General features: G+C 31.2%; 1 protein-coding gene across 3 annotated transcripts; it reads right to left on the reverse strand.

Annotated features, from left to right (window-relative positions):
- Window positions 1-6,877: 6,877 nt before the first annotated feature.
- Window positions 6,878-9,736, reverse strand: LOC143529476 (uncharacterized). 3 transcript variants are annotated; one of them, XR_013134665.1, is made up of 5 exons: window positions 9,334-9,736; window positions 8,386-8,477; window positions 8,109-8,298; window positions 7,386-7,483; window positions 6,878-7,192 (listed from the first exon to the last, which is right to left on the reverse strand). XR_013134665.1 is itself a non-coding variant. In XM_077025260.1 (4 exons), exons 2-4 carry the CDS (start codon window positions 8,449-8,451, stop codon window positions 7,479-7,481), a joined length of 261 nt encoding a protein of 86 aa, XP_076881375.1. In that variant the 5' UTR covers window positions 8,452-8,477; window positions 9,334-9,736; the 3' UTR covers window positions 7,222-7,478. The 3 variants fall into 3 exon arrangements, 2 of the variants coding, with proteins under 2 accessions (XP_076881375.1, XP_076881374.1); XM_077025260.1 differs by lacking the exon at window positions 6,878-7,192 and having other exon boundaries at window positions 7,222-7,483; XM_077025259.1 differs by lacking the exons at window positions 6,878-7,192; window positions 7,386-7,483 and having other exon boundaries at window positions 7,502-8,298.
- Window positions 9,737-11,333: the final 1,597 nt, after the last annotated feature.

Here is an 11,333-nt window from a genome sequence, read left to right on the forward strand (position 1 = left end):
GGAAGAATATAGTTATTATGGGAAAGAAATAGTGCCTACAACCGCATCTGGTGGAAACGAGAATTCAACATTCGCATCTAGTAACGAACTAGAAATCCATCGTTCTTCGAGTTCACAAAGGGTACAATATACTCGTCATTCTCCATATCAAATTGAAGAACTCGAAAAGTAATACTCAATTTTCCTTTCTAGTATTTACTAAATAAAATTTGAGTCCATGCATATATAGTTATTTTATTTTGTTTTGCGTTACTAGGTTCTTTAAGAAGAACGATCACCCCAGCGAGAAAGAAAGGATAGACATTGGAAGGAAACTCAATATCGAAGAAAAAAAGGTCAAATTTTGGTTCCAAAATAGAAGAACTCAAATAAAGGTAATGTTTGATAATATATTTACTTTTGAAAAACTGAGATGTGTGAAAATAATATGGCAAAAAATTCAAGTTTAAGAAATATAAAAACATCTGACATGTTAATGCATAAATTTCAAATAATTTTCTTATATTTCATGCATGGATTTGGAAAAGAATTTAATGTTACTTCTACTACTCACTCCTAGACCTAGACCCACTAGGTATTAAAATTCATTAACTACATTTGTGTAGGCTCAAATGGAGCGTGATGAAATTAGTTCTCTAAAGAAAGAGAAAGAGGAACTTAAGCTTGAGATTTTAGCATTGAAAGAAGCTATAAAGAACCCGATTTGTAACAAATGTGGCGCGCAAGCAACAAGTCCGGACAGTTTCATTGAACAACAAAAGCTCAAGGTAGAGTATGAGCGATTAAAAGAGAAGCTTCGTAGAATGACGAGTGTCCTAAATAAAACGCTTGGCACACCCTCGACACTTTCTAGTCCATTGCCAAACAAAATTAAAAGTTCTAATGACACAAATATGGAAGAGTTAACAGGTATACATAAATGTTTACATATTTAATATATCTCATAAACTATAAACTCTTTTACTCGACTTTCACTTTATAGACTGTCTCGATCTGTTACTAACGAATAATAACTTCGAATCCGTAGAGGGAAGCTCCAGCAATAATATTATAAGCCCAGTGGAGTCGCAATCACTAATGCGCACCGAAATAGATATTCAAAGGGATGGATATCTTGAGAAAGCGTCAAAGGCAATGGAAGAGATCTTGAGGCTTGGGCTAGTCAATGCTCCACTATGGAAAAGAAACAAGGAATGTGGAGGAGAAACCCTTGAGCTCGTTGAATATGTAAAGGCTTTTACGCCTTGCCTTGGCACAAAACCACTTGGATTCGTATACGAGGCTACAAGGGCTAGCAGTGTTGTACCAATAAGTGGTTCGATCCTTGTAGAAGCATTGCTCAATGCGGTAACTTATCTTTTTTGCCTTTGTTAGTTTAATAGACAGCCAATGGTTATACGAAAAGTTGATTAATTTTGTGTGTTACAGGATCAATGGAGAGATATGTTTAGGGGTGTGATTGGAAGCTGTACTACAACGGAAGTGATTTCAAAAGGATCAATATTTTCCTTAAAAAAAAATAAATTCAAAAGGCATAGGAGGTTCAAGAAGTGGTGCTCTTCAACTTGTAAGTCTTCTTGGATTTCTTTGCTTTTAATCTCCTCGATTAAAATAATTGTTTAGTTAATGCTAAATGATCAAAACTTTATGCAGATGAAAGCCGAAATCCAAGTCATCTCACCTTTAGTACCAGTTCGAGTCCTGAAGTTTATTAGATTCGTCAAACAACAAGCAGAGGGGCCATGGATTGTGGCTGATGTATCCATTAACTACGGAATGGAAGGCCATGTAACAAGAAGGTGTCCGTCTGGTTGTATCATACATGATATGACAAATGGTTTATCAATATATATATATATATAATTTGTATATATATTTTTATTGCATAATCACTAACTAAAATATAATTATATATGTTTAGATTACATGGATCGAACATATTGAATATAACGAGCAATCGGTCCCCCATCAGTATCGTAAGTTAATTAGCTCTGGTCTTGGATTTGGGGCAATTAGACGGATTAGTGCACTTTTGCGGCACTGTGAGGGCTTAAGAGCCACCATGTCGCCCACTCTTAACACCCACTTGCTTAAAGATACAAAAAGAAGCTTGAAATGCCTAGCACAACGCATGACGTGTATGTTTTGTGCTGGGATTTGTTTGACTGATGGTCAAGGATGGGATTTGATTTCGGAAGCACCGGGAAGACCAAAGATCATGGCACGTAAGTGCGTAGTTGGTTCTAGCGAACCAATGGGGATAATCACTAGTGCAACCTATTCGGTGTGGATACCAACAAACCATCAACAGTTGTTTGGTTTGTTGCTAAGAAAAGACTTGAGGTGTATGTGGGATTTAATTTGCCATAAGATTGCTACAAATGACACGATTTATTTCCCATTGGGCTAAGATAAAACTGACTCTAACTGCATCTTGATTTTGAATTCCACTGTAAGTTTAAAAAGCTACTTTCTACTTATATGTACTAGTCTTAATTATCAAGTGCTTATTTTCTAATTTTGTATATTTTTTCCCATGTAGATACTCATGGAAGATGGTCAAACTATGTTTTTACAAAAGAATCCGAGTGATATGACAGGATCACTCATTGTCTATGCAACCGTGGATTTCCCAACAGTGTCCTTGTTGTTGTATGGCAAAGACACTTCTTCGGTGGCTCTCTTGCCATCAGGGTTATCTATTGTCACGGGTTATGGTGAAGATGGAACATGTGCACCAGATGGTGAACGTGGATCCATGATGACTGTGGGATACCAAGTATTACAAGCTACCCCGAACCTCACGATGGAAATCATTAGTACCATAAATGATCTAGTGTCACGAACGGTTCTAGGAATTAAAGAAGTTGTTCGTTCTAGTCGACAATAAGAGTAGACGAGTGGTTGAATTATGTATTCGAGTCTAGTGTTGGTGTCAAGGGTGTTCAGGGTTGTGTCTTATTCAATTATTTGCTCTCGTTAGTGGATTTATTTATTATCATTATACATTCTTTTAGTTTTATAAATTTATTGTTGATATCATGTATATGTGTATGTAGTTGTCTTTTTGTTAAGTTTTTAAAACAATAAATATTATTTCAATAAAATTAATTAATTTGGCCTTAGACATGACCACACATCCGACTAATTTACTGTATTTCTTTTTATTCTTAAAGTTTTAAGTGTTTGTTTTGCATTCTATTTATTTATCGAGCTACCAATGAAGTGGTAGTTCATTAGCAAAGGCAAGGCGTTTAAACACATAGATTTCATAGATCTTTTGGGTTCAAGTCCACATACGAAAAAAATTAAAAGAAATTTGTTGTTTAAAAAAGTTATATATTCATCGAGATTCTAAAAAAAATTGTATTAAATTGGTAATGTAAATGTAGAAATAAATTTAATTCTCATGAATACTTTGGCATAATTTACGAGAGTGGGTAAAGGTCATATATTTTTAAATTTATGATTAAATGTTCAATAAAAACATTTTTAGACATATAATTAAGAAGATATATCATACGTCTAAGGATTATTAGTTATTGTTATAGTTTATGATATCTCAATGGATGCATACATCTCATATGAAAATATAAAAGTTGCATTATAATAAAGAGAGGAAAAATATCATTTTCGGAAAAATGATGATGAAAATCAAATCCATAATGTAATTAATTAATTAATAGTGTTAATCGAAAGTGATATTCCTAACTATTAATCCATAATGTTTTAAATTTATGATTAAATGTTCAATAAAAACATTTTTAGACATATAATTAAGAAGATATATCATACGTCTAAGGATTATTAGTTATTGTTATAGTTTATGATATCTCAATGGATGCATACATCTCATATGAAAATATAAAAGTTGCATTATAATAAAGAGAGGAAAAATATCATTTTCGGAAAAATGATGATGAAAATCAAATCCATAATGTAATTAATTAATTAATAGTGTTAATCGAAAGTGATATTCCTAACTATTAATCTATCTATCTATAATATATATAAACGAAAACATAAAAATCTTACGTGTCGCGATGTGGTCGCTCCCCCTTTTATTGGAGTCATCAGATTTGTTTGATTTTTAAATGGAGGCATCTCATGCATTTGATCCGAATTCATAGGTATGAGACTTACCAAACCCAGATATTCCTTAAACGGGTTATAACATCTCATTAAATAAAAAACTATTCTCACCAAATTATTGATGTAAAAACCTTATAAAATAGGATATACTAAAAATTAATATCTTATTTATTTTAAAAAAAAAATATATATATATTATTTAAATTAAAAAACCAATTTTATAGAAAAAAAATAAACGGGTCTTGGGTCTCTCAAAACCATATAGCTTTTAAACCGGGTTATAACATCATTTATTTGTGAAACAATTTATCATCAAACCATACGTATATTATTAACTTTTATACAATAAAAAAAATTTAAATTTAAAAATAAATAAATATTAGAACAAACAATATAAAACAACCCCGTATTAATACGGAGGATAAAAACTAGTACAGCTATATATGTATAATAAGATGGATTTCCATAAATTAAGCTGACCAATAAATCAAATTTCAAATTGAAACAATTATAAAGACTTACATGCATGTATTTAGTGATTTGAATGTAACTCTTATTGAACTTTTAAAAAAGTGACCACTAATTGGATATCGTAACGATTTTTTGAAGGTTAATTTACATAAATTTGGTATTTCTAATTATATGTTTGTAAGAAACTTAGACTAGGATTAAATGCATTATAGTAGTTGATCGGTGAATCAAGTTTTAGGTTGTACTCGTATTGTGGGACTCAAAACACAAGTTATGTGATCGTATATTGAACGGAGAAATATGACGATGCCATTTTAGCCAACGGTGTGATGAAAAACTCACTAGAATACAGTTGGCAGTTTTTGCTAACATGGAAGATGTGTAGAGGGTCGATATTAAGTGAAGTTATTGATATGATTGTTACATTCGTGTCTATACTAGGGGTGTCAATGGTAACAAGTTAGTAACATGATAACTTAAACACAAATATACATGTTTGTTTTTGTTTGTTTCTTGTCGGACCTACTGTCAAATAGAAGATTTTGTTGGATTAAAGTACTCGGATGAATCCGATTGAATACAAATCAAAATATAAGAGCAAGTTGATATTAAAATTGCGTAGAAGAGTAGAATAGAGGCCCACATTAAGTTGGTTAAAAAAGAGAGGCCCACTTTTCTAGCCCAAGTGCAATATAATACTTTATGCCAAATGTATATCATGATATTTGTTCAAGATGATTCCAAAGCTCCCTTAAAACATTTAGCATTCTAAAACTAATTTAAATCATGGGAGTATTCCCAGAATGTACATTTTGATGAAGGATATTTCAATTTAATCCCCACTTCGCATATTCCTCAATGTCCACAATAAAGTAGTTGTCAAACCTAGATTATTAAGTCAAAGAGTGAGTCAATAATATTGAAAGGGACGAGTATTTTGGGTCAAGAATATTGTCGGGGCGAGTATTTTGTAGGACAAAATGTAAGGGGCGACTCTTTTAGGAAATATTTTGTTGGGATTAGTTTTTTGTGTAACCTCTTTTACTTTTATGAATATTATATTATTATAATTAATTTTACTTATAATTAGTTTTTTTTAATAACTTATAAAATATAAAGCATTATAGAATCCGAATATACTATTGAGACGTGCTTTTTTTTCGCTCATCCTCTCTAATAAGTTATAAGTTTATAACTCAAAACAGAAGGCTTCAGGGAATAACATATCCATAAAAAATAATTCAATAGAGATCGTTATGTTCATGACACTCACTCGAAAAACATAATGTAGGTAATATGGAAATGTCCTAATATGTAACTATGTAAGCACTTAAAGAAAAGAAATGTGTAAACTTTATTAAAGGGTTGAATACTTGCATTAGCATCTCTACTTTATAATCAAACACTTTAGTGTTGCATTTAGAGAAGAGGCGAATTAAAATGTTTAAATATAGTTGTTTTAATTGTTTTATGTTGAGATAGAAGATGGCAATATATTACAATGTTATTACAGTTACTTTAAGATGATCATAAGTTGTTTATTGAAGTTTTAACAAAGAGTCAATTTCCACTTATATAAGCAATCCCAAACACACCCTATAATTACAGTTGTTTCAACATCAAAGCATTTTATATTTTAAGAACAAAGTTTTTTGTTTTGACATTCCTATTAAATCAAAGCATATTTTAAATTTGAAAACTTCTTTATTCATTACAAAAACTTAAATGAATTTATATGAATATGTTTATATGGTCCACTCCAACTTGTCAAGGTGTGTATAACCTTTTCATATGGTTGGTGATGTTAACTTAAATTCTTGGTCTTGGTTTGATTTTAACATTAGATAATGACAGTTTGTTTGGTATATAAGCCATCACCTCAATGTTTTAATTGTCACATAACTGCCAAAGGCAACAAATGCAAATTGTCTTGTTTGCAACAATTGGAGATAAGCTTACTACTTATTCCAAGAGAAAGGCAGCCGAACCAAAATCTTGTTTTTGGCCTTTTGGAAAATCGGATACACTGTAACTGTATTACCAAGTATAAAATACTTAAACTTTATGCAACTGCATATCCGTCATGCTTCTCGATTTTAGAAAATTGTCTGCTCAATGCATGGTGAACCGAAACAAAATGCAACTCAGAATCCATCTGATTAAACAATGTGAATAACTTGTTTTAAAACTGCCCGTCTTTGACAAATAAAAAACCATGCAACATTAACCCGACCATCAAGCAAAGTATACATGTCATATATCTCATTAAAGATTATAGAAATATAAAATATTCATCTATTTCCTTAATGTCAACTCATATTTCAATGTTTTTATACAGCTGTTTAAAAGTATGTGCAACTGAAACATCATGCAAGAAGCATGAGCTACAAAACATGGCTGCATACAATCTAACATGATCTGCAAGTACAAATTTTCATCCCGCTTCGTTCCGTTTCAAGGAAGTCAATGGTCTTGTACGCTTATGGTCAAACACACGAGTTATGGGTACAATGAATCAATAACTAACTAAACAATTCAGCTCATTTACGCTAATTACAGGCTACAACATACTTCACCTAGAAGTGAGCCAATTCTTCAGCATATGCCTTTGTATGCAAGCACCGTTACTCTGTTTTTGTGTGTCCAAATGATACATAACCATAATAAACAAAAGTCATATAATAATAATGCATTTGGTCAAATGACTTTTTTGTTTATAAACAAAGAAGAGGTAACAACTTTAAATACTGTCAGTGGTGGCGGCGGGTCAATGATCCGCCACCACCACCGCTATATTATAATTGTTACCAAATGGCAACAACCTGTCTTATCTGTAGCGAATGGACAAGCTGAAAGTCAACCGAACCAGAATCTCGTTTGGACCCTTTGGAAGCAAAGAAGCATGCCTCCAATTGTCACTCTGGAAAACGTACACATCATCAATAACATTCTTAAAATAAAAATCTTAACAAGAAACAATTGAACAAACTTGAATTTCAGCTCATAAAAGATTGGATACATTGCATAATTAATTACAAATTTAAAAAAAGTCTATCACTTACATACATTATTCGAATTATACAAGAACATCCTAATCTTAAAATAAATAAAACCGTCAATTAACTTTTAATCAAGAAAACGGGCTCCGGATGAAATTAAATGCTTTAGCTCTGTCAAATGTTCATCATTTGAAATATGGAGATTAATACGAAGGTTAGTCAAAACGGCTTCTTTTTCCCAACTTAATGGGCCGGAAGCATATAATGCCTCCAAAGTAGACCGATACGCATGTAACTCTAACCTATGAACACTCTCTGCAACTTCATGTTCAACCCGTGAAGTATTATTATTATTATAATTATTATTGTAAGACTCCCCATCACTAGACATAACGTCTACATCATATTGACTAGTCAACTTATTATAACCATCACTAACAACACTGCAACTACCAACAGAGCATTGATCATTATCAGACTCATTTTTCTCCATTTCATAATAACCATTTAAAGTATAGTTAAAGGATGCTTGTGTGTATGTCTTACCCTCAAAAGCATCTACCTTTTTGAAAGAATGCCTTTGACTTTGACCACAATCGTTCTCTGCAAGTTTGACTTTCTTGGATTTAGGATGTAACGAGCCGAAAGGAGAGGCCCTCTTCGGCTTCCTTAATCTAGCATCATTTTCATGAACCTTCAAACAATTACTTGGTTCGACCTTATTGTTTCTCGAAATCTATATTAACAACCAATAAAAACCATATATCAGAATTTCAGAAAAAGTATAATATGCCAAAATAATACACGAAGAAAAAAGAGTTACCTTCCGCAAAGATGCAGGCACCTCCTTGTTCGTAATCTCCACTCTGCGACCCGTTTTAAATCTCATGGTATAAATATATAATCAGTCCAAGTCTGCACATATTAAATAAAACAAATTAAATCTAAATATATGTTTAACAAAAGCAATCAACATATTAGAAAACACCAATCACTAGTTTCTTATAAGATAATTTAATAACTCAAAATCCAATTTTTTTATAAATATCAGTCATTTCATCAATCCAGATTATCAAACATTATATATAAACACAACTGTCAGAACATAACAGATCTTGTATTGAACAACCATTATGTATCAAATCAAACCAAAAATAATACAGAAAATAAAAAATCAAAACTTTGCAGGCATAGAAGCCATCAACAAGAAATTACAAGCAAAAAATAACATAATAATGCAAAAACTAAAAAGTATGATCTTATGCAAAAATTAGACTTTAATCCCCAAAACCTAAACTCATTAAGCAATAAATAAATAAACCAAAAATACAGCTATTACTCCAATAACAATTCAAAACAAAGACAGAAAAAAAAAACACTAAAAAATAATAAATCAAATAAATCTTGTATTTAAAAACAATAGCACATCAAATCATGACAAAAATAGAAAAAAAAAATCATAACTTTACAGGCAATGAAGGTATTAAGTAATTACAAGCAAAAAATAAATAACATCATAATACAAAAATTAAAAAGTATGATCTTGTAAAAAAAACTAGACTTTAATCCACAAAACCTAAACTCATTAAGCAAATAAAAAAATAAATAAATACACAAAACATACAGCAATTACTCCAATAACAATTCAAAACAAACCCAGAAATTTAAAAAAATATTAATAAAAAAACAAAATAAATTATGACAACAATTTGATCAAAACAACTAAATTGGGGAAAACAATAAATTCAAGAAAAATGAAGAAATCACTAACCAATTATGTTGAAAGTGGGATTGGAATTGTATGTTGAAGGTGAATTAAAGAGGAATTGATGTTTGATTAAGTAATTGATCACCGATTATGTGATTTGTGTTTCTAGGGTTTGGTTTGGTTGATTTTAATTGTGTTTTTTCTTTTTTTTTTTGAAAGAAAGAAATTGTGATTTTAAATAAGATATATAAATTATTATTAGTAAATTAATATATATGAGGTTGGAGGGTAGTGTTGTAATATTGGGTGATGGTTAGGCCTAAAAAAGGTAAAGGGAGAAAGAGGGGTGCGTAATGCGCGCAGGCGTACGCAAGAGAGAGAGAGGGCCTAATTCGTGTGGGAGAGAAGTTTTATCTCTATAGGTTTGCTATCTTCACGTGTTTAATTAGCGCGTGTGTGTTTTACACTTTAATACGGTATTAGGGTCGTAATTTGTGTCTTAATAAGTTAAACTGGTTAGAAACAACGTGTTTAATACAAATATGAAACATGAATACAACTCGTTTAACTATTTTATATGTTATAACTATAAGACAGTTTTAAATTTCATGTATGGAGTTTAACCTACTAATTGCAGTTATTCAAGAAAATAAAAAAATCACGTACCGTATTTTTTTTATTAGCGTGTCTTATCATGTGTTAAACAGGTACTCAGTTGTCTACTCTTTTCGGTATATTCGACTTGTTTGACTTACGAGAGCTTGAGCTCGGCTTGTGAATTATTTTTTAAAACTCAAGTTAGGCTGATTTATTACTTAAAAATTACTTTCTTCGTCTCATTAAAAGTGTTTATATTTCCTTTTTTATTTGCCACATTACAAAGGTCCACTTTCAAAATTTATTAGTCAATTTTCAAGTTTGTCTTTAAACACATACAACTAATATTAATAAACAATATTGATGGACTCAATTTCCAATGATATTGTCATTTGGTAAACAAAAAAAAAATAATCATTCAATCTATCTTAAACTTTGTGTTTTTCAAACCATAACACTTCTAATGGGATGGAGGGAATATTTTATATATTTTGAGAAAAAAACGAGGTTAAGCTCGGCACGAGTTCATGTGTAGTATCTTCGAGCCAATGCGTAGAAGTCTAGAAGAGCTAAAGCTTAAAAAAAAAACATAAGGATCGACGAGCCTAAATGATATCCTCATACAAGGCTCAAGCTCGATAAGACTTGGCTTGTTTCGAGCTGGTTTTCGCGTAAAGTAGTTCGTTAATTTGTTTGCATGACTAGAATTTACATTTGGATTAGTTGCACCAATAATCAAACACGTTACATATTTATAATTTGAACTTTTAAGAAATCTTTCTTCATTCATTCGACTAATGAACTGTTGGTTACGAAAACATTGATTGTGACATTTTTATATATATTCAAACAGTTTTATATTTATACGTATATTTAGTACTAAACTAGGTTTTTAACCCGCGCTTTGCGTGGGGGTGTCGGTTTGTGTGTGTGTGTGTGTGTTTGCAACCATGTAGTAGAGTTGATATAAGCACAGTACCAATAAAATTTTGATGCGGATAGTTTATTCACACCATTTATTTATGAACTACATGTGTTTTGCATTTACATAGTAAGAGCTTGTATCACATGTATAAGGTGATTCTTGCAGGCTGCTAAGTTGGCCAAAATGTGGTTAGCTTTATGTGTATTCGCTAGCAAGAGATTCTTCACCTTCATCTTATAAGTTGAGGTTCGATGGTGATTATACCTGTTTGTATGGGTTGTTAAATTGTAGTCGTTAAGCTGGGGTTGAGGCAGCAACATTTGAAAACATTGGTAAATATAATATAGACTGTTAGATGGTTTAGACAGAAAACTATTGGTGGTTTTACTTCTAGAAGCAACTGTAATACCTAATATTCTTCTAATTTCTAAGTTGTAGCTGCAATAATTGTAGCTGCAATGCAATGGGCGACTGTTATAAATTTGAAATATTGTTTAATATGATTTTTTCTTATATAAAATTAATTTTACAAAACAGAAAA

This window comes from Bidens hawaiensis, unplaced genomic scaffold, assembly GCF_021521415.1.
Source record: "Bidens hawaiensis isolate Kalapana, Puna unplaced genomic scaffold, B.hawaiensis_p1.1 tig00008556_1, whole genome shotgun sequence".
NCBI classification, from domain to species: Eukaryota; Viridiplantae; Streptophyta; class Magnoliopsida; order Asterales; family Asteraceae; genus Bidens; species Bidens hawaiensis.